Here is a 24,723-nt window from a genome sequence, read left to right as displayed (position 1 = left end):
TTATGACGTGTACCTATTTATCATATTGGGTACTTAGGCTCTCAAAGTATGGAAAGATATTCCTTACTGAATCTGTGAAATAAGCCAATCTTAGTCACGCATAACCAGACTGATTCATTTCAAGTTGATAAAAATTTAGAATTAATCAGCCTTGACTGTTAAATTAACTGATTAGGTTGAAAAAGGGTTTTGGGTAGATGATGTCATGAGGTAAACTTGTTGAGAAGCATTTAGGAAAAAAAGATTCAGATAATTATGAATCTTAATTTTTACCAATGCTCAGTCTCTAAGACTTTAATTTGAGTAGACTTGTGTGTCTGTCTATGTTTTAATTACCTTGTTTTAACAGAGATTCCAGTGTTAAATGTAAGTGTGTGGTAGTGGTTATACCTTGATTGTGCATAGGCGTGTGTGGAGGCTATTTCTGAAGAATAAAACCTTTTTTCTAATAAAGGCTAAACTCAGAGATCATGGCAATGTCTGGGAAACTGCTTGCCCCTAGGGCACCCAGTAATATTTATTTATTTATTTTACTTGTACTGTATAGGGTAGAATAATATGAGAACATAATTAATTGAGTATATGCCTGCATGGTTGCCTTCACAAAAATTGATATTTATCCTTACTGTTGATTTTTCCACAGCTGGAGAAAGAAATCAATTTTTTAAAGAAAGAGGTGGAAGAGGCCAATACTGAATTAAAAAATCTACATCCACAAGGCAGAGTTAATCAAGAAGGAAATACTCTTATAGCCTTGTTGAGAGCGGATATTGACAATTGCAGGAATGAAAGGTTTGAACACTTGAAACATTCTAGAGTACATTTTGGATTTCATATAAAGTAAACAAGCAATGAAAATGTATGCATATTTTTGTATGCAGATGATGCAGTGTTGTTGACCAAGAACCCAAATGATTTGCAGCTAATGTTATCTTGTTAGATTGTATGGATCTGAAAATTAATATATCAAAGACCAAGTTATTTGTGTTGACAGAGAAAATTCATGAAATGAATAATTTCAAGTCATACATAAAGGGCAAAAAAAAAAGTAAATGGGAAGTAAATTATTTATAATCTTTGGTAAAATGTTTACAAAAAGTTGGGGAAATGTATACAGTATACAAATGTTGGTAGAATGGTACTGGGGTAATATGTAGTCTGTTGTAAGAAATGAATGTTTGTTAAAAAAGGCCAAAATACCTAGGGTATGTCAGGACAAACATAAAAGTAAGCTGAATGTAGTGGGAATGAGTTACTTAAAAGATGTGTGTGGCAAAAGAAGGTAGAGGGTCAAGAATAAATGTTGAATGAATTAATGACCGATATAGAAGTAGTACATTGAAGTGATTTGGTTATATAGACAGAATGAATGAGGATCAAATTGCAGAACAATGAATAGCATATATAAAAGAAGAATGAGGGTGGTGCCAAGAAAACCAAGCAAGTTGTAGTTAGGTAGAGTTGATGACATTTACAGGAAGAAAAAGATTGAAGAACAAAAGGAATTAATCAATAGTATGGATGTGCTGGAAGAGAAGGTAGTTTAAGAATAGACCGGTATAGAGAGGTATGAATGGTGTTGGTGTTGATTAGGTTTAGTAAAAAGTATTTTTTGGTTATATCCGTTTAATTTCTTATGCTCATTAATTCTTACCTTTTTTCTGTGCATTGCCTAACATTGCTTATCCTGAAAGGGAATAGTGTGATGGGCGGTATGTATGATAGAGAATATTCAAGCTAACACATTTGCCAATACTAAGACCAGCCTTTAAGCATCTAGTATTAAAAATTTAGTAATACAACACAATACAATAATGATCTTCAAATCATTTCAGAATTTGACTGGAGATAAATTGTGGGGAAGTTACAGTATGTATTTATATTTAATATTTAACATAACTTTGGTCTAGGCATTGTGATTTAATACAATTTAATACAGAACATACGAGGAGATATGGCCTGATCTTTTATTAATATCCTTATTCTAGAATTATATGAAACTTAGAAATCAAAAAACTTCTTTAAATCTTTACCCCATATGATATAGTTGACCAAGATGCCATTTTAAAAAATGGGTTGGAAAAGAGTAGTTTGGAGATTACAGTGTATTAATGTATCTTCTAGTATAAATAAATTGGTAGGAAGCTCTGAGACTACAGTAGTCAAAGATGCAGAATCTGTTTTAGCCCAAGTGAGCTGCTAGAAACCATTTTTCTGATGTATCGAATCTTCAGTGTTAGCCTAATAAACTGATGTGATGATATGATGAATGGATAGCATTAAAGGCTAAAGCTAATGCTAAAAAGCAGAAGGGCACATGGATATGTTAGCTGAATAGTCTAGTGAATAAAAGTGATTTGTGTGGAGATCCAACTCATGCCTGTCAAGGAGCAAGGATACAAGTACAAGTGTCTGATATAATAGCAGAATGGATAATTCACAAGCATGTAAGATGGTGATAGAGAAATTAGGACTTAACCTGATGAGCTCTTTGTCACTGCCAACTATGTAGCTGGCAGGTCCTTATTGATATCGTATATCCAGCTGCATTAAGTACAAATACACTGGAAGATCCATGGTCAAAAGAATTCCTGTATACCTCTCCCCAGTTAGACTGCTTCCAAAAGTCTTTAAGAATGAAGGATGAAGCTATTATAATTCTAATAGTTTTTCATTGTTTGAGATCTCCGTAGTTTTTGGAGCCAATCACCCTGGGGACCATGGTGCCTCTCCCACATGAGAGCGCTTGTCCAGGGTCCAATTTTAAAACCTTGCTCACTGCTTTTCCAACTGATAGCCTAAACGCTAAAGAGCAATAGCTAATATCCATGGGATATTAAGCTGATATAAATCAACTGGCAAGATGCATAAACCCACTTTGGAAATCTTTCTCAGTTGGTGTCACAAGGAAAGGTGCACATTTTTACCAAATGGAGAAAAGGAAATTTTATGATAAAGGATTAATAGTAACACAATTAAAATATACAGTATGCTTAATGGAAGTTATTGATAGGAAAGCCTGGAGTTAATTTACTTTTCTCCCCTTATTAACAATTTCTTGTATTCTGTTCCTTGGTGCTGTTCAGTAGGAGGTTGCATGCCACCTTGAATCATTTGGTCTACTAGTCCAGTTTCCTAAGAAAGTGACAAATGTCTTTATCCATCCTTAGGTCTGTGTCCTTTGTAAAAGTTAAATTTCCATGTTTTTCTGTATCAGTTCATTGTAAAATGAGTCAACTGGATGATATACTTCCCTAAACTTTAACCTTTGTTTTGTGTTGGTAGGAAGAATAATTTTAGCTAAAATATTACTTCTCTTGCTTGCTTTTTCCTGTCTAAAGTTGTAATTTTCAAATTAGAACAGCACTTGACTAGGGATAATTTTGGGGGAAATGGTATAAGAATTACATCTATTTTAGCCTTTCCTATGTAGCCTCCAATAAATACATAATATGTGAAGATTTGTTTTTGCTTTTGTTTTAATTTGCTTCCTGTTTTCTAATAAGGAAGAAGTCATAGTGGGGAGGTAATCAGTTAGTGGAAAGGCCAACCAGAACAATTCAATCTATAATATTTTATTTTAGGGATAAACTACAAGAATCTTGTCAGCAGGCTTTGAAATTACTTCTGAAAATGGTGCAGTCCACAAAAGATATGGAAGATCTTATCTGCAAGAAAATTGGCCTTTGTTTTGATGACAGCTTGGCATCTGGAGATTCAAGAGAGAGTCAGATCATGTCTGGAGAAATAGTACTCACACACACGCTGAAAACAATGGAGAAATGGCAATTAAAGAAAAACAGTAGAATTTTCCAAGGTAATAACCTGAAGGGAAAATAAAATACCATTGTCTATGATAGAATTGTGCAACCCTGTTCTTGATGTCTTCCAAGACATTGCTGTACAGGTAGTCCTCGCTTACTGCATTTGTTCAGTGACCGTTTAAAGTTACGCTGGTGCTGAAAAAATAACTTTATGGACCATTTATGACCACAGCATCCTTCAGTCACGTGATCACCATTGCAATCAGTATGTGTTGTCCTGTTCCTCACCTGTGGTTTCTCCCTCCCCTTGCAGAACAGAGAGATTGGAGAGAAAGGGATTGCAAGAAAGTAAGCTGCTTGCTCTTCTAAACAGCAGTGCGATCGCACTAGCAGCCCAGGGCTAGGAGCCACAGGTGCACAACGCAGACAGCTTACAGTACTCTCTTAAAATCTTTTTCTCTCCAGTCTCTCCACTCTTATGGGGGGTGGGGGGGAGAAAAAAGGCAAGTGATTTCTGTAGGCAATCTCACCTTTGCCTTACCCTTTCTCACTGCCGGTGCAATTGCATTGCTTTCAATGTGCACAAGACAGTAAGCAGGCACTTGAGCGTTCCAAAGGGCTGGGGAGTGGTTAGGAGGCAAACAAAAGCTGAAGGTATGAAGCTGACTAGTCTTGTCTCTTTCCAGCCTGAAAGCATAGTCATGGTCACATGATTTCCCACTTAGCAACCACTTTGCTTAGTGGTGGAGTTGCCAGTCCTAGTTAGGGTTGTTACCTGTAGTTAGATGAAAGTTACAGTCTAGTCCTGGGAGAGCTAAATGTGGATTTAATTGCTATCAATGAAAGTGTTTTAAGTTTAGACAGTTAATAATCTGTAGGTGCCTGATAAGGTCTGCTTATCAGAAGCCTACTGTTGCTTCTGTTATTTTTATCACAACCATTGAAACCATTTAACCTGTCTTTTCTAAATGTGACAAAAGGGAATAGAGCACCATCCTTACTTTGCAGTTTTCTCTAAGCGCCGATACAGACTGAGTCCGGATGAAGGATGCACATGTAAAGATAGTAATGGCAATAATGAGAAAGAAGTGAACCTAGTCAGAAAAAATAAGATCTGAGAAGAAAAAAACAGTCTGTGATACCAGGATTAGGCATCCATACTATGTTTTTCTTTCTCATGAATATATTAGAGTCTTTGCTAGAGCCTGTTTAAATACAGTATTACTTGATTCTTGGGTTTCACCAGGCATGAAAATAAAAGCAGGAATTGGAGTTGCATACTTCTAGTTTTATTTCTTCTTCATATTAAAAAATATTCCATATGAATGGTTTTTGTAGACTTCTAGACTAAAAAGCACTAGATGCTGAGTTTTAGTAGGTTTTGTATGTTACGTAGACTGTAAAAAGATAAGGCATTAACCCTCAATTTGGATTTTAGTCTGGGCTGTCTGTCTAATGTTTTTAGCCATTTTTATGTTTTTTTCTAGTTTTTTACACCACCCAGAGTAAATAAATGAATATTAAATAAATAAATAAATTTAAATGATTAACTACAACTGATTCATATTCATCCTGGGTTGAAAAACAAAAGCAGAGATATAACACTGGGCCATAAAACAAAAGTAATATCCTTTGCTATCCTGATTATATAACTGTTCTTCAATGTTATTCTTTGTGATTCACATCTCCAGGTTCTGTTGTAGCACAGTGCCCCTTTCAGAGTATTCTAGAGACAAACTTTTGGAAGCATTTAAGGGACAACACTTGGTCATTCTCCTAGGTTCTTTGATATCTGCAGCAGTAATACTATAAGAACATTTCACCATGAGTAGCAACCTGCCCACCAGCCACCCCACCCCACCCCACCCCATCTTCCCTAGTTTGTTTCATTCTTCTGATTTATTTACATTATTTTTCCCCTTGAGCACTTTGATGTTTACAAACTTGACTCTATATAAATGTGCTTAATGCAGGATTAAGTTCTCACTTACTGAGTACATTGGCAGATCTTTATTAATACTGTAGGCCTATTATAAACTCAAGTCACTATTTAACTCTACTATTGCAAAGAGTACATAGAGGTAAGAGCCCATTTAAAACATCTCTGCCTGAGCTATCAAAGTTGTCTAGGAAGAAGAAGAGAGTAAAGAATCATCATCATCTCCCTTAAATTGGTCAGTTTTATTTGCAAGTGTCCCATGAAAACATACTGGTTCTAAATGGTGCTGTAGGTTACAATATTGCTTTTCACATTCCAAAGCTACCCCACCCCCCAAATCTTCGCTAAAGTTGATAATTGACAGATTTTCACAACAGAGATGAGTTTCTTGATTCACAAGGAACAGAGGAGGTGAGAGAACACATTACTCTGGCATTCACAGCCAACAGAATGCTTCCCCCTGTTTCTGTAGGGGGTGACTCCATTGGCAATGTTAATGGCAGGAGTACCTTTAATGGACATTTGTAGAGTAGCTCTGGGATGAAATAATCTACCTTTATAAGGCATTATAAAATAAATTTGCCTCAGATGTGGACTTTGGCTGCAGTGAGTCACTATGAGTGTTGTAAACTGAGAATCTTATCCTTTCCCATCTTACCCTGGGAATACTGCTATAGTATACCCCTTTCCTCTTGGTTGTCATAAACAATTAAAAAGGTATTTGCCATGAAGTACTTTTCTAGTCTCTGAAAGATGGACTTGACAGTTTCACCCTATTTAGGAGGAGAAGATGACTATGAGAGTACCCAGGTGGCCAGGTGGCCCAGTTTACAGTACATGTGAGTCACTTACGCCAACTCATAAATTGTCCCATTCCCATTTCAGTTGCAACTTAGTTGTTATAGATGAAGTCTGATGGAAAGGGGTTTCCTCTGTTGGATAGGAAGAAATCATACACATAGTCTTTTGGCTAGAATAAGACACAGGTAACCCCTCCCTCTCAGGTCCATCACTGACCAGAAAAGTACCTTGCGGTAAGTCTAGCTACTGTTCTGAACTATACTTAGTCAAGACTTAAAATCATCTTTCACCAAGGATTCAATATGTTCTCCACCCCATGTTGTAAACCACAGAGAACATGATGAAGAATAACTTTTATTTACCTGTAAATGAAGTTCTTTGCACGGCCATGAATTTATTTAAACTCTCTAAGCCAATTTCCTGCTCTTGTTTTCTGTAAGTTTTAAAGAACTATTGTGCAATTCATCATAACAGAGAATGAGAAGTATCCACATCTTACATGGGATGCTCTTGCGGTGGCATAACTGGACTTTGTCAAAAGGTTTAGATTTGGTGTGTGCAGAAAGAAGCGTTGTGGAGATAAAGAACCATCAAGCAATATACTAATTATACAAAAAAGAATACGCTAAAATCAATAAAATCCAGTCAACTGCAGTAAAGATTAGGAACATCTGTAAATACAGTTTAAATAGTAAAGATAAAAATATCAAGAACAACAAACAGCATAGGAACAGTCAGAACAGAATCTCTTGAATATTTTAGAATGCAGAAAAGTTATGGGAAGAGATATTATTTCAAAAACTCTGGTTCTATACATGCTGCATGCATTGAATTATTTTCTGCACAGTGACATAATTCTGTGATAAGGAATTACATTCAATTGAATTGTAACTTGGCTTCTAAAATTATATTAGAGTAATATAATAAATTAAGTTGTTTTTTGTATGTCTTTTTAAACTCGTATTTTAAAATTAATCCATTTATTGAACAGGTGAAGTTCTTGATCAGACTGCACTGGAACACAGCTTTGATTCTTTGGAACTGAGTGAGCATTTATGTGAAAGTATTTTTGAAAATCCAGAGCTTATATTTGAAAATGAAGAGAGGATTAAAAAAATCTGCCATTGTTTATATATCACTGTGGAGAAACTTCTTGAGATGCTTGCTGAATCAACCAAACAAGTAAAATATTTTTTATTTAGTTAAGCAATAACTAAATCTTATATATTAATGTTATGGGAAACCAGGCAGTGCTAAAGACCTATTCCTTCATATCACCCATGGAAGGAGCTGGAGAGCAGTTCTTGAAGTGATGTACTTGTGTTATGTACAGTTCTCATGTTGTTGCATTTCAAACAAAGTCTTCAGTGTAACACTTTAACTACAAGCTCAGTGGTATGATAGATCTGTACAGCTTTCTAAAACAACAAGTAAAAATTCAGTAAAAATACTGAACGTTACTAATTACAAATACTTTTACAGACACTCCAAAGAATACAGTTATTACATGCCACACCAGTTGAGATTTCTGAGACACGTAAAACACAATTATCCAATCACGCTTGTCACACAGTTAAGTACCACTTATGCTGCAAAAGTAAGAAATTGAAATTGTCCATTTCTATTGCATTAAAACCCCCAATCCACTAAAATCTCCAAAACTATTGGCATTTTAGATATAACAAGATACTTTAACAGATAAATTAAACATTTTGTATAATAAAAAAGTTATGGAAGTGTAAAGGTTCATTTCAAAATAATATTCTGTAACAAATAATTTAATCTTGGTGGTGGTTCACAGAACCCTAGAACCCTTTCTTTCTGCTAAGGAAAGGAAGCGGGTGGATTTCTTAACTTACTAATACTCAAAAGTCCAAACATGACTACGATGCCTAAGGCAATTTTTTTAAAAAATTATGGCGCACACACCTGATGTTCACTGTCTCCCAGGGGTCACAACCCACAGTTTGAAACCCCATGGTATATATTATATTTCCTACCTAGAGATTGCTTTTGTGTAAGAAAAGTGTGATTTCTTACCATGAGTATAGATGAGACTTCACTGAAATTTCATATCTTTCCTGTGAAAGTAATTAAATTTAAAATAGCTAATGATGGAAACAAGCACAGTAGGAAAGTGAAACGCAAGAGCATGGAGTATGGCTAGAAACCAACATATTTTTACATCCTGGGATTAAGAGTTAAGATGCTGAAGGAAAAATTCAGAACTAACCTATATTTTAAGCTGCAATCCTATGCATATGATGAACTAATTGTTATTATTTCTAGTTTGCAGCTCTGTCATTATTTATTTATTTGTTTATTTGGTGCCTTCAAGTCAGTGTTGACTCCTGGTGACTGCCTGGACTACAGGTAGTCCTCAACTTACGACCACAATAGGGACTGGAACATTCATCATTAGGCAGTGCAGTCATTAAGCAAGGTGTCACATGACCGCACACGATTTTGTGACACTTTTTGCAGTGGTTGTTAAGTGAATCACATGGTCATTAAATGAATCATATGGTTCCCTGTTGATTTTGCTTGTCAGAAACCTGAGAAGGTTGCAATGGCAATCATGTGACCCTAAGACATTGCAACCATCGTAAGTACATGCCAGTTGCCAAGCGGCCAAATTTTGATCACATGACCGCAGGGACGCTGTGAGGGTCTAAGTGTGAGCACCGGTCGTAAGTCACTTTTTTCAGTGCTGTTGTAACTTTGAATGGTTGCTAAATGAATAGTTGTAAATTGAGGACTACCTGTAGTCCCTGCAGTTTTCTTGGCAAGATTTTCAGAAGTGGTTTGCCATTGCTGCCTTCTTAGGGCTCAGAGAGAGTGACTGGCCCAAAGTCACCTAACTGGCTTCATGCCTAAGACATGATCTCCTGGTTTCTAGCCTGGTGCCTTAACAGCAAACTGGCTCTCATTTCCTAGTACAAATGTATAAAGTTCTGTTGCTTAAAAATAAGATGAAGAAAGCCTTCAGAGAACATATTGTTATATAGCTTTCTTCCAAGTACTAGCTTTTAAATACCAAATTTCTGGTATAAAAAAATAGAGACCAAAACTCATAAAATTAAAATCAAGTCACTAGGTTCACTAGATAATACTATATCAGTAGAAATAGCATTTGAAAAGCAATATGTTAGCATAGAAAAAGAATATCTGATAGTAAAAGAAAACACTTTATTTTAATGGTTAATCAAAGTAACAGAATTTATTATTAATCTTCATATAGTGAAGTGGTTAACTTTATGGTGGCTGGGAAAATTGTCATTAGTATTGTTCTTGCTGCAGTTAGCAGAATGCTGGTATGCTTATGTCATTGGCAGAGATGGGATTTCTTATCCTTTGTTTCATTGGTTTCTTGGGAGGGGACAGAGGAAAATCAGCTTTCTAGATATATTAAGCTTTGTTTCCTACTAATAATCAGTAGGAATTTGTGCCACTATTTAGTTATTTGCTACCAAATTTTGATGACTTGATCTCAGGTGGCAGCTATACAAGAAGGATTTGGGGGCTAGGTGCAACCTAAGACTGCAAGTTGCTTGTCAGAGTGCATATTTTTATTGTGTTTTAAATCTGTTTTTTTTTTGGAAGCTGGAGGAAATGCATAATATCCATAGTCATTCTAAAGAGGACTGCGAGAATAAGAATTGGGAAGCATGCCAAGTGCTTAATGAGCAGCATGAGTTAATGGACTGTTTTAATGAAGAGAGTAAAGTGCAGAATCAACTTACATTGGAGCTTCATAAAGCAAAAGGTAAGCAAAGTATCTGCCCAGTAATGGACCATGGACTTGGCCACAGCTAGATGAAGGAAGTAAAGTAGGAAGTCAAGGAGTCAAGGAATAATTGGAATAACAGGCAAGTTTGGCCTTGGAGTACAAAATGAAGCAGGGCAAAGGCTAATAGAGTTCTGTCAAGAGAACAAGCTACACTGGGGCAAAAAAGTATTTAGTCAGCCATGAATTGTGCACGTTCTCTCACTTAAAAAGATGAGAGAGGCCTGTAATTTTCATCACAGGTATACTTCAACTATGAGAGACAAAATGGGGAAAAAAATCCAGAAAATCACATTGTCTGATTTTTAAAGAATTTATTTGCAAATCATGGTGGAAAATAAGTATTTGGTCAATATCAAAAGTTCATCTCAATACTTTGTTATATATCCTTTGTTGGCAATGACAGAGGTCAAACGTTTTCTGTAAGTCTTCACAAGGTTTTCACACACTGTTGCTGGTATTGTGGTCCATTCCTCCATGCAGATCTCCTCTAGAGCAGTGATGTTCTGGGGCTGTCGCTGGGCAACACGGACTTTCAACTCCCTCCAAAGGTTTTCCATGGGGTTGAGATCTGGAGACTGGCTAGGCCACTCCAGGACCTTGAAATGCTTCTTACGAAGCCACTCCTTCGTTGCCCGGGCGGTGTGTTTGGGATCATTGTCATGCTGAAAGAGCCAGCCACGTTTCATCTTCAATGCCCTTGCTGATGGAAGGAGGTGTTCACTCAAAATCTCATGATACATGGCCCCATTCATTCTTTCCTTGACACGGATCAGTTGTCCTGGTCCCTTTGCAGAAAAACAGCCCCAAAGCATGATGTTTCCACCCCCATGCTTCACAGTAGGTATGGTGTTCTTTGGATGCAACTCAGCATTCTCTCTCCTCCAAATACTACAAGTTGAGTTTAGACCAAAACGTTCTACTTTGGTTTCATCTGACCATATGACATTCTCCCAATCCTCTTCTGGATCATCCCAATGCTCTCTAGCAAACTTCAGACGGGCCCGGACATGTACTGGCTTAAGCAGGGGGACACGTCTGGCACTGCAGGATTTGAGTCCCTGGTGGCGTAGTGTCTTACTGATGGTAGCCTTTGTTACTTTGGTCCCAGCTCTCTGCAGGTCATTCACTAGGTCCCCCCGTGTGGTTCTGGGATTTTTGCTCACCATTCTTGTGATCATTTTGACCCCACGGGGTGAGATCTTGCATGGAGCCCCAGATCAAGGGAGATTATCAGTGGTCTTGTATGTCTTCCATTTTCTAATTATTGCTCCCACAGTTGATTTCTTCACACCAAGCTGCTTGCCTATTACAGATTCAGTCTTCCCAGCCTGGTGCAGGTGTACAATTTTGTTTCTAGTGTTCTTCAACAGCTCTTTGGTCTTGGCCGTAGTGGAGTTTGGAGTGTGACTGTTTGAGGTTGTGGACAGGTGTCTTTTATACTGATAACAAGGTCAAACAGGTGGCATTACTACAGGTAACGAGTGGAGGACAGAGGAGCCTCTTAAAGAAGTAGTTACAGGTCTGTGAGAGCCAGACATCTTGCTTGTTTGTAGGTGACCAAATACTTATTTTCCACCATGATTTGCAAATAAATTCTTTAAAAATCAGACAATGTGATTTTCTGGATTTTTTCCCCATTTTGTCTCTCATAGTTGAGGTATACCTATGATGAAAATTACAGGCCTCTCTCATCTTTTTAAGTGGGAGAACTTGCACAATTGGTGGCTGACTAAATACTTTTTTGCCCCACTGTAGTTACAGCAAACACTCTTTTCGAACAACACAAGAGACGACTCTACACATGGACATCACCAGATGGTCAATACCGAAACCAGATTGATTATATACTTTGCAGCCAAAGATGGAGAAGCTCTATACAGACAGCAAAAACAAGACCAGGAGCTGACTGTGGCTCAGATCATGAGCTTCTTACTGCAAAATTTAGGCTTAAATTGAAGAATGTAGGGAAAACCACTAGACCACTCAGGTATGACTTAGATCATATTCCTTGTGAGTACACAGTGAAGGTGATGAATAGATTTAGGGGATTAGATTTGGTAGACTGAGTGCCTGAAGAACTATGGACGGAGGTCTGAAACACTGTACAGGAGGCAGCAACTAAAACCATCCCAAAGAGAAAGAAATGCAAGAAAGCAAAATGGCTGTCTGATGAGGCTTTACAAATAGCCGTGGAAAGAAGGAATGCAAAAAGCAAGGGTGAAAGGGAAAGATATAAGCAACTGAATGCAGATTTCCAGAGAATAGCAAGGAGAGACAAGGTCTTCTTAAATGAACAATGCAAAGAAATCGAGGAAAACAATAGAATGGGGAAGACTAGAGATCTCTTCAAGAAAATTGGAGATATCAAAGGAACGTTTAGTGCAAAGATGGGCATGATAAAGGACAAAAAAGGCAGGGACCTAACAGAAGCAGAAGAGATTAAGCAAGAATACACAGAAGAACTATACAAGAAAGATCTTAATGTCCCTGATGTCCATGCTGGCGTGGTCACTGACCTTGAGCCAGACATCCTAGAGAGTGAAGTCAAGTGGGCCTTAGGAAGCATTACTAACAACAAGGCTAGCAGAGATGACAGTCTTCCAGCTGAGTTATTTAAAATACTAAAAGATGATGCTGTTAAAGTGCTGCACTCAATATGCCAGCAAGTTTGGAAAATGCAACAGTGGCCATGCGATTGGAAAAGGTCAGTTTACGTTCCAGTTCCAAAGAAGGGCAATGCCAAAGAATGCTCAAACTATCACACAGTTGCACTCATTTCACACACTAGCAAGGTTATGCTCAAAATCCTACAAGCTAGGCTTCAGCAGTACATGAACCGAGAACTACCGGATGTACAAGCTGGGTTTCGAAGAGGCAGAGGAACTAGAGATCAAATTTCCAACATTTGCTGGATGATGGAGAAAGCACAAGAGTTCCAGAAAAACATCTACTTCTGCTTCATTGACTATGCAAAAGCCTTTGATTGTGTGGATCGCAACAAACTGTGACAAATTCTTAAAGAGATGGGGGTACCAGACCATCTTACTTGTCTCCTGAGAAATCTGTATGCGGGCCAAGAAGCAACAGTTAGAACCGGTCATGGAACAACCAATTGGTTCAAAATAGGGAAAGGAGTATGACAAGGCTGCATACTGTCACCCTGCTTATTTAACGTATATGCAGAGTACATCATGAGAAATGCCAGGCTGGAAGAATCACAAGCCGGAATTAAGATTGCAGGGAGAAACATCAACAACCTCAGATATGCAGATGATACCACCCTAATGGCAGAAAGTGAAGAAGAACTAAAGAGCCTCTTGATGAGGGTGAAAGAGGAGAGTGCGAAAGCTGGCTTGAAACTCAACATAAAAAAAACTAAGATCATGGCATCTGAACCCATCAATTCCTGACAAATAGAAGGGGTAGAAATGGAAGCAGTCATAAACTTCATTTATTTGGGCTCCAAGATCACCGCAGACGGAGACTGCAGCCATGAAATTAAAAGACGCTTGCTTCTTGGGAGGAAAGCTATGGCAAACCTAGATAGCATATCAAAAAGCAGAGACATCACCTTGCCGACAAAGATCCGCATAGTCAAAGCTATGGTTTTTCCAGTAGTAATGTATGGCTGTGAGAGCTGGACCATAAAGAAGGCTGAGCGCCGAAGAATTGATGCCTTTCAACTGCGGTGCTGGAGAAGACTCTCAAGAGTCCCCTGGACTGCTAGGAGATCAAACCAGTCAACCTTAAAGGAAATCAACGCTGATTGCTCATTGGAAGTGTTGATACTGAAGCTCAAGCTCAGATACTTTGGTCACCTAATGCGAAGAGAGGACTCTTTGGAAAAGACCCTGATGCTGGGAAAGATTGAAGGCAAAAGGAGAAGAGGACAGCAGAGGATGAGATGGTTAGATAGCATCACTGAAGCAATGAGCATGAAACTGAGCAAACTCAGGGAGGCAGTGAAGGACAGGAAGGCCTGGCGCGATATGGTTCATGGGGTCACGTAGAGTCGGACACGACTTAGCGACTGAACAACAACAACAACAGATGAAGGAAGAAGGCATATCTAAATACAGAGGAGAAAAATTCTTAGCAAGAGGGCAGCCATACACATTGAATAAATATTGGAATTCTGCTACTATGACAACACTTTTGCCAGTTGCCACAGTTTTCACTTGACTATACTGTATATCATTGGTTCTCAACGGGGGCGGTACCGCCCCCGGGGGGCGGTGGGAGGATACTGAGGGGCGGTGAACTTGTTTTGGGCGGTAGGGGGGCAGTGGGCATGTTTTGGGTGGTAGAGGGGTGATGAGCATGTTTTGGCATTCGAACTTAATTTTAAAACTCCCAAAAAAATTTATTAAATCGATTATCCAGTTTACACCATTTGTACCAGCAATAAAACGAACTTACGTGACAGCTGCCCTCACGCACTTCTAAGAATGGTGAGATGAATTTGTATTCTAGGTAGGATGACCTTGAAGAACTGGACACTACGATTCTTCTCCGATCCCAACCAGCACAGCGCATGCGTCAGCTGTTTTCCCGCGCGATTAATTGCAGTGCGTGCGTTGAGCGTCCTTTCAATATGAATGTTTGGTTTGACCTGTGTTTCTTGAGTTGCTTTTCGTTCGCTTCATTTTTTTTGCATTAGTCATTTTAATTTTAATAAAAGGAATGCAATTATCTTCCAGGGCAAAAGTATCGAGTTAAATCGAACAAATTTGGTGTGTAAGTCTACTGAAAAAAATTACTTAAAATTTTTGCCTTTTATAATTCAGTAACTCCCCCCCCTCCCCAAAGGGTGGCGTTGAAAAGTTTTCCGCTCCTTAGGGGGGCAGCAGCTTCAAAAAGGTTGAGAATCACTGCTGTACATAATCCGATTCATTCTCCTGTTTATCCACATAATTTGATGGTACAAGTACAGTTAAAAATGTAAGTAGAAAGAATTGAGTACTGAATTATTCCTGATAAATATAACCTATTAATTTGTCAATTAATGAAGAAGATGGGGAAAGCATGGCTTCTGGAATCCTTTCCACCCCCCTTTACCAGAAGTAGCCATCAGGGTGAGGTGTCTGTATTATTTCAGTAGAACAAAGTAACATGTTGCATCTACGTGCACTTTCTATTCCGAGGACTAATCAGTGAGTGTGTATGCATGTTACCTGTGGCTATGAAACTCTAATCAGGATGGATTCGTAGGGGTTCCCTCTGGGTGTGTCTCTGTGTGAGGGACTACTCAGGGCAAGTGCATGTGCATTGTGTATTTGTGTGTTTCTACTCTCCCCCCCTCTTTGCATGTATTTGTGAGTATGTGCACTTTGAGAAACATGGAGTAGGCTGCATATGTTCCAGTCTCATGTGATCAGAGGGAAAAGAGACTTTTTGATCACAAAACAGAGGGGTCAGCAATTTGGGTAGCTGCCTAACTGCATTTTCCATAGGGATGCATTGAAATATTTTCTGCAGTGTTTTTCTCTGCAGCCCACAACCAGATCCAGCCCATTTTTAAATTCAATATTTCTTTTAGTAGCTTCTCCCATCACATCAAATTTGGTCCATTCTGTTCTTTACTGACATATTGACAGCAAAAGTTTATATTGTCAAGGCCATGTTTTTTATTGTTGTAATAATAAGTTCACTTCCATATAAGTGAACGAACCATCAGAAAGGCAGAATGAAGAAAAACTGGGGGGGAATTGAGAATATTTGGACCATAAGATCATTCAGTACTGGGTGATGTAAAACCAGAATGCTCACTGGAAAAGCTGATAATGAAGCAAAACCTTAAATATTCTGGAAACATAATTCAGAGGCAATAATCATTGGAAAAGACCTCAGTATTTGGAAAAATTTAAAGCAATAGAAAAAGAAGCCAAAGTGGTTAGAGAACTGTAATTGACAATGCCGGCAGAAGCAGCCAGTGACAGACAATCCTGGTTAAACTATGTCTATCAAATCAAAAAGAGTCAGAAGCAACTAACAACAAGGCATTTTTAAGGGAGGAGTATTTCGATTGTGGATGCTGTACTACCGCAGAGCACAATATCTTGGATGGAGAAAAAAAACCTTCATGTGCTAAGCTGATTATTTTGCCTTCCAGACCCAGCCAGTGCTTTAATGCTGATATAATTAGAAGAGATGGTAAACCATTACATATAGTAAAATTGACATTTTAAAAATAGTCTCCTTGCACTGTAGAATCCTACTATTTTAGCTGCAACAGTTATTATAGTACTTTCTTGCATAAATTCTTTCAGTGTTGAGTAAAAAAAATCAAACATTTTTATGCTGTTTGAATTGTAGGTCTCATTGAAGGTTATTTAACAGAGAGACATACTTTGGAAGAAGCTTTAAATCTTAAAGAAGAATCTGAGCATCGTCTTGTTGCAGAATTGGAAAAGCTTAAAGCACAGATTCAAAAGTTAACCCAGGATAATGCAAGATTTGTAGAGGAACAAAAATTGTTAACAAGTCAAAATAGAGCTTTGGCTGCCAATGTGGGGGAGAGAGAAGTTGGTAAGAAATGAAATATATCTTACTCAATATATTAAATACGCATAAATCTTGGTTGGAGAATAAGACTGCTGCCAGTTTTAAAGTAATTTGGATTGTATTTTTAAAAAATTACTTAAAACCAAAGTAGGCAATAATTTTATGTTGGTTAAGCTGCAGTACAAGCATTATTTATACTGGCATTTCAGAAGTAATATTTCTTATTCATGAATTAATAAAATGAGATTACACATTTCCTGAAAGATTCCTCTGCATTGTAACCCACATCATATAGACATGATTATGCACGGGTTTGGGGGAAAGTGGGGGTAAAATTTTCACAGTCAGACTGAAATTTGAGAATTTGAAAGCTATGGTCAAGTTTTCTTCTGGTTGACCCCCTCTTTTGCCCCTGATCCTTGTGGGCTTACCTGGCAATGATGATAGGCAGCAGAAGTAGGTGGCTGTGAGCTGCCACATTAATTTCTCACAATCTGCATAGTATAGCTATATTGCAGAATATTTTACCAATTAAAAATGGTAGCTAGACTCCTATGCCCTGTACTACTTGGAGTCAATTCTTGACCTTGTTGAGACAATGCTAGATGCCAATCTCAGTCATAATTATAATTCTGGTATACTGTTCAAAAAAAGGTTAATTTATGGTGCAGTAATTGTTTTAAAAGAATTTTCATATGAATGTTGAAACATCTTGGTATTGCTGTTTTTTCTTTATGTATTAGAATTAATCAAGGAGATAGAGCATCTAGCAAAAACAAAATTAGAACTGCAGTGTCAAGCAGAGAAAGATTGTTCAAACTTGAATACACAGATGAAAATCATGGAGATTGAACTTGAAGAACAGCTAAACAAAAATCAAAATCTAGCTGCAATGACATCTGAAGTTGTTGACCTAAGACAACAAATGGAAACTCTTGAAAGACAGCTGAAAAATCAGAGAGATTTCATGGACGTAAGAAAAATATATTTAAAATCTTGGGAAAACTTTTTCCTAGCTCTCTGGCTTAAAGTTTTTTCTCAAAATATAAAAATATGCTAGTCTATATTAAAAATAAAAATTGTGGAGTCCTTGGGGTTCTCTGAGCTTGGTTCTTTTCTTGCAAATGTTTCATTACCCGGCTAGGTAACATCTTCAGTGCTAAAATGGGATGAGGTTTGCTCTCTATTTATCTGCTGTGGCCTGCTTTTTCCAGTGCTGGTGGGGATGGGGGTTCTGTTTTGCTCTTCTGGTAGTTCATTGATTAGCATATGTTGACTGCTTGATTGTGTGCCTGGTGGAGACCTTTGCTTATCTGGGTGATGATTGCTGGTGATTGAATGCTGGTGAGGCAATCTTCTGGTCTTTTGTCTCTTTTGAATAATATGTAGATGCTGTTTATCTCTGTGTGCCTGTTAATTGCTGCCTTGTCTGAATACCAGGCTTCCAAGAATTCTCTTGCATATTTGGATTTGGCTTGGTCTAAAATGCTGACAGTTTCCCAGTTAAAACTGTGGTTGAGTCTGTCCATGTGTTGTGCAATTAAGGAATTTTCATCATGTCTTCTGACTGCTAGTTGGTGCTCATGGATGCGTTCTGCTAGTCTTCTGCCTGTTTGTCCTACACAGTGTTTGTTACAGTCCTTACACTGTATGTTGTAGATGATTCCTGTTTTTTCTTCTTGGGCAACTGGGTCTTTTGGTTTACTTAGAATATTTTGGAGTGATTTTGTTGGTTTGTGTGCTACAGAGATGCCATATGGTTGTAATAATCTGTTGGTGGTTTCTGAGATGTTTCTGATATATGGCAGTGTGATCCTTTTCATGGCTTGTGTGGGTTGTGTTGTAGTAGGTTGAGTGGTCAGGCACTTTTTGATAAAGTTACGTGGGTATCCATTTTGTTGGAAGATGTTGTATCGGTGGTCTTTTTCCTTTTTCTGCTGTTCTGGGTTGCTGCAATGCGTTTGAGCTCGCTTGAACAACGTTCTTACACAGCTCCTCTTGTGGGAGGTCGGGTTGTTGCTTTGGTAGTGGAGTACTTGATTGGTGTGGGTTGTCTTCTGATAAACTTGGGTTTCTAATTTGCTGTTGTTTCCTCTGCTGATGAGGATATTCAGGAAGGGTAGTGTGTTGTTGTTTTCTTCTTCTCTGGTGAATTTTATTCCTTTGAAGATGTTGTTAATGGTTTCAATGACCTAACTAAGAAAGGCCAGATCACAAAGGAAGAACAGTGGTGGACAAACCAACAAAATCACTCTCTGTAGCACACAAACCAACAAAATCACTCCAAAATATCCTAAGTAAACCAAAAGACCCAGTTGCCCCAGAAGAAAAAACAGGAGTCATCTACAACATATGCAAAGCAGGCCACAGCAGATAAATAGAGAGCAAACCTCATCCCATTTTAGCACTGAAGATGTTACCTAGCCAGGTAATGAAACGTTTGCAAGAAAAGAACCAAGCTCAGAGAACCCCAAGGACTCCACAGTTCAACCCTGAGCTACACATATTCGCCTCCAAAATAAAAATTGTTAAAAATTAGTAATAAAAATTGTTTTGATTTGATTTGAAATCTAAAATAGACTAAGACCTGGAAAAGTGACTTTCATTTTCTTAACAGAAACAAGCTATTGAAAGGGAACATGAACGTGATGAATTTCAAGAAGAAATTCAGAAACTAGAAATGGAGTTAAAACTTACAACAAAATCCCAAGATTCTGGAAAGTCCAGAGCCTATCTGGTAGGTAAAATCATTGCATATGTTACGGAAAACTTTTTTATAGTATTACCTTATAATGTAAGTATTTAGTTGGCTGGGCAGCCTTATGATTGAGGTGAGCATTAAGACAATATGTCAAAGTAAAGAAGAATGAATATTAGAAATTGAATATGATGTGCTGTGATTGTATTCAGGTTAAATAGGAAACCTACACTCAATCACAATATGGTTTTGTTTTCCAATGAGTTCAGTATGAGTGTTTAGTTTTATATCACCTCTTTGTTGATGTACCATGGGGTCTGAAAGATTTTTAAAAAAAGATTTAATAGAGAAAAAGTAAATTCAGCTACAAGATTGCAGAATTGAAATCTCTCAGGACAGAGCTTCAGTAGATTTTCCCAAAGCAAAGGAAATGAATTAGAGGAGCTAATGGAGAAAATGAAACTTTATATTAGCAGGGTCACTCAGTTCCTCAGATTTTCTTTGCTACTAATCAATAGTGAACAAATTAAGTCTGACGACTACTTACTGACAGACCCAGAAATGGCAATCAAGGTAGTTTTTTAACACCAGGGTCTTCCAAACTTTTTCTGGAATCATTTTATAAAGTTTGGCAGACCACATAGGCTCTATCAAGGTCAGATCCAGTTACAAATTAACCACTCAATTTGATTCACTTTCCCCATGGCCATGGAGCATTTAAAGGCTCCCATGGTGAAGACTTTTACAGGTAGTCCTTGCTTAACAACCCTAATTGGGTCCAGAACTTCCATCGCTAATTGATGCAGTCATTAAGCAAAACATATAACTGCATCTCTTAGTGATGGCAGTTTCAGTAGTCCCGGTAGCTAGCCAGGACCATGCCATCATTAAGCTAGGATCTCACACTTCTGTTTCGCTGTGCTTGCCTCTGCTTCAACTCCCCCTACCCACCTATTTCCCCCACCATCTCTTCCTTTTTGGCTGCCCTACACTCTGTTGCCCTGTGCTCTGCCGTTCCCACCACTGACCCTGCCATCCCCACTGCCCCAGCTTACCTTCGTCTTTTTCCTTGCACTGCTGATGAGGCACGCATGGCCTGGCCCTTCACAAGGCAGCTGCTGGCTGCATGAGGTCTTCTTCCTGAGGCTGCACACCGGTTATCAGAGCCTTGGAAGGGCCAGCAGAGGCCAGGCGCAGGTCTTCAGAGGCCTTCGGAGGCTGCAGGCAGGTGGAGGGGTGCTGCAGGTGTGCGCATGCTATGGAATGTGGGTGGGGTGCTACAGAATAGCAGGCTCCTTGGGAGAAAAAGCAGTGAGAGCAACTTACTGGAGTGACTTGCGACCTTCCCTGCTGGCATTGACAAGCACCCAGATCGCGATCACATGACCGCGCGGATACTGCAATGGCTGGAACTTTGAGGACCAGTCATAAGTCCATTTTTTCATTGCCATCGTAACTTTAAATAGTCGCTAAACAAATAGATGTAAGCCAAGGATTACCTGTAGTGGCTTTTGATTTGAAACACATTGGACTAATCAAAATAAAAATATTAGAAATACAGTGATTATTTTCTGATCTCTGAACTATGATTTCTTTTGTTTTTACAGGTAGAATCTCTCCACAATGAAATAAAAGAGAGAATGGATGATTACAACAGGCTTTTTGCAGAAAAAGAGCAAATAGAGAAAATCCTTGCTGATCGTAATGAAGAAATAGAAAGGCTGGAAGGACAGATCGGGGAGCTGAACTGTCTGAATAGGGAGGAGGCAAAGAATGCTGATAAACTCATGCAGGAACTGGAAAAAATGAAAAAGAAGGAAATTGAACTAAAAGAAGTAAGCTTAATTTTATAACTGTACATTTTTAATAAGAAGGAATTTAGAAATTATACAGGACAGCTAATAACTGAAATCTGTGCTTTGTTCAAAATAAAAGACAGATCTGTATACAAACTGCTCAATGAAGATGGCAAAATGCAAACATGTAACAAAGAAAAATGGAGTTACTGAACTATTTTGGCCAGTCTTCTAAGAGAAGTGGGTGTGTGTCTGCCAGGCAATTGTGAAGAACAGGAAGAGATCTGAAGCTCAAGACTGATAGAAATACAATCAGGGAATATCTGTTTATTTTGAATATGTTTTTGCATACTAATCTTACTTTATTTTTTATTGATAACTTTCTTAATAGATTGTGGGAATGTGTCAAGAGTATATATTCCCATTAGGGTCAACCAAAGTGCGAATGTCATCCCAGCTGCCCAGGTAAAGCAAGTAGGCATGATATAGGAGGGTGTTGGAGGCAGATGATCACTTTAGTGGCAATGGCCAAGGCATCATTTCATATTGTGTGGGAGAAAGTAGTGATAAACTGTTTCTGTATTTTACCAAGAAAACCACATGGACGGACAATATAAAGTGATTGACAATATAGTGCCAGATGATGCGCCCCTCAGGTTGGATGGCACTCAACATGGTATTGAGGAAATACTGAGGATCTTTTGGAGTACTAACAGTATTAATTACGTGGTTAGACTAAAGCATTTAGGACATTCAGTTGCTGATGTTGCCCTGCAGAAAAAGAAAATTTGAAGAGTTTTATGGTCAAATTCAATCTGAAAATCAACACAACATGCAAGCAAGATGTGCTGCATATGGTTGGAGACTGGAATGCCAAGTTGGAAATATTACAGACAAAAATGTATGGTAGTTGGACTGTGCGGCCTAGGAAACCAAAATGAGACAAGAGAATGATTTACTAATTTCTGCCAATTCATTGATTTCTTTGTTATTAACACAGTCAGTGTAGACAGTAAGGAAAATGACCTTGAGGAAAATAGGCAGGAATTGCTACCTAGGCAAAAGGTGCTGAAACATTTTTGAAGTGCAGAACAATGAGATAATATTCGGAGGTGGCTGAGGCAGATGTCTCCCTAATTCAATGGTGCATAAGAAGGAGAAGGTACAGCACAATCAGACTTGCAAGATTCTGGTATGGTAGCCAATCTCAATAAAAGTAGTTTTAGCCTTCCTGTGGAGTTGATTTCCTGGTCTGGTCTACCTAGTAGGGCTGACAGCCTTCTGACGACCAAAATGGTGCTTATATACATGGACACTACCAAATGGAGTAAACAGAAATTGAAACGATTAAGTTATTGGTAGAAGGAGGTGGAACAGTTTAGTAATAATAGCAAGAACATGGCCAGGGCTGACTATGGAACAGATCATGAACTGCTCATGTGCAAGTTCCAACTAAAGTGGAAGAAGTTTCCATGATATGTTATTGAGGCCACTATTTTCAAGGAAAACATCAGGAATCACTTTGAAGTTGTGAATTTCAATGATAGGGAACCAGAGGAATTGTGGAAAGGATAAATGTGAAAAGGGATTGTGAAAGACCAGGAAACAGAAGCAAGAGGACTGGATGTCAGAACAGATGATGGGAATTGCCAAGAAGGGAAGAGAAGCCAAAGTCAGGAAAGACAAAGATCTCAAGAAGAAACTTAACAAAGAATTTCAGAGAGCTGTTGGAAGTGACAAGAAGCAGTATTACAATGATATCTGAAGTGTATGTTCTGTGTATGTTTCCATCTTGAATGACATTGAAGGTGGAAACATACACATAAAAACATGGAGCATCTTCCAAAAGATCTGCAAACTCAGAAGGAGTTTCCAACTTCAAACTGGTATGCTAAAGGACACAAATGGGCAAATAATAACTGATTCAAAGAAGATCAAACAAGATGGAAGGAGCATACTGAAATTCTGCACAATAGAGATGTCAGCATCCAAGACACCTTAGAAGATATTCTCTATTTACAAGAACCTTTAGTACTAGAAGATGAAGTTAGATCAGCATTCTGGTCATTGCCAAGTTGGAAGGCTATAGGACTTGATGGAATGTTTACCGAAATATGACAAGGAACAGAAGAAGAATCTGTAAAGTTTCTAACAAGCTATGCTGATAAATCTGGAGAATAACAGTGGTCTAAATGTTGGAAGAAGTCAGTCTACTAAAGAAAAGAGACAAAAGGGTATGCAAACTATCATACAATATCCTTAATTTTACATGCTAACAAAGGAATGCTTAACACAAATTAAAGCCATAAGTGGAAAGAGAGATGCAGGAAGTTCAAACTGGCTTTAGAAAAGGCCAAGAAATAAGAGATATTATTGCTGATGCACACTAGATAAATGAGAAAGTCAAAGAATACCAAAAATACCAGTGTGCTCCATTGATTATAGAAAGGTCTTCAGTTGTGTCAACCATGTCAAGCTGTGAAATGTCCTTAGGAAAATGGTAATCCCAGAGCATCTCATTGTTCTCATGAGAAACCTATACATAGGTCAGAAAGCCACAGTCCAGACAGAACAGGGTGAAACAGACTGGCTCTTGGTCAGCAAAGAAGTGAGTCAGGGGTTTTATACTCTCCTCTTATTTATTCAGTCTATATACTGAATATATATTAAGAGAAGATGTGCTTGGTTTTAAAATTAGAGGAAAAATATCAATGACCTGCATTATTCTGATGACGCTTTTCAGATAGCTGAAAGTGCAAATTATCTGGAAGTTGTAGTAATGAAAGTTAAAGAGTCTAGTGAAAAAATGGGACTAAGATTAAATATAAAGAAGATGAAACTAGGTACAGTAATGAGTCTTGGAACTGACAATGAAGATATTGAAGTGGTAGATATCTTCTTCTTTTAGGGATCAACTATCAACAGTAAAGGAACCAGCAGTCAAGAAATATGCCACAGACTAGCATTTGGTAGAGTAGCCATGAAGGGCTTGGAAAAGATTCAGAAGTTATGATGTGTCTGTACCTACAAAGATGAGAATGGTATAGATAATGGTTTCCCTTGTGACATATGGAAGCAAAAGTTGGACTTTGAAGAAGCAGGATAGAAAACGTATTGATGCTTTTGAACTTTGGTGTTGGAGAAAACTCTTGAATACCATGGATAGCAAAGAAAACAAACAAATGGATCATAGAACAAATCAGAATTTTCATTTAAGGCACAAATGGCTAGGCTCAAATGATCATATTTTGGACACATGTGAAGAACTAGTTCTCTTGAGAAGTCTATAATGCTGGGAAAGATGGAAGGAAAGAAAAGAAGAGGACAACCAGCAGCAAGGTGGATGGATTAATTACAGTAGCTATGGGTGCACCATTGGAAGACCTGAAAGACCAGATTGGAGACAGATCATGGTAAAAATCTATCTGGTC

General features: G+C 38.2%; 1 protein-coding gene across 4 annotated transcripts in view; it reads left to right on the top strand.

Moving 5' to 3' along the window:
- Positions 1-24,723, top strand: part of PCNT (pericentrin) — a 97,395-nt gene that overhangs the window by 26,196 nt on the left and 46,476 nt on the right. For all 4 annotated transcript variants that reach the window (XM_088133309.1, XM_088133306.1, XM_088133305.1 and 1 more), the window contains 8 exons: positions 644-792; positions 3,585-3,817; positions 7,496-7,686; positions 10,108-10,270; positions 16,610-16,822; positions 17,542-17,771; positions 19,416-19,539; positions 21,108-21,331. In XM_088133309.1, the coding sequence (XP_087989435.1) occupies positions 644-792; positions 3,585-3,817; positions 7,496-7,686; positions 10,108-10,270; positions 16,610-16,822; positions 17,542-17,771; positions 19,416-19,539; positions 21,108-21,331 (1,527 nt within the window). The remainder of the gene's footprint in view (positions 1-643; positions 793-3,584; positions 3,818-7,495; positions 7,687-10,107; positions 10,271-16,609; positions 16,823-17,541; positions 17,772-19,415; positions 19,540-21,107; positions 21,332-24,723) is intronic.

The sequence above is a fragment of the Python bivittatus genome, unplaced genomic scaffold, assembly GCF_059951505.1.
Source record: "Python bivittatus isolate LINGU-HERP-01145 unplaced genomic scaffold, Pbiv_v1 ctg000020_np1212, whole genome shotgun sequence".
NCBI lineage: Eukaryota > Metazoa > Chordata > Lepidosauria > Squamata > Pythonidae > Python > Python bivittatus.
Note: the sequence above shows the minus strand (reverse complement) of the source record. Positions and strands in the feature narration are given on the sequence as shown.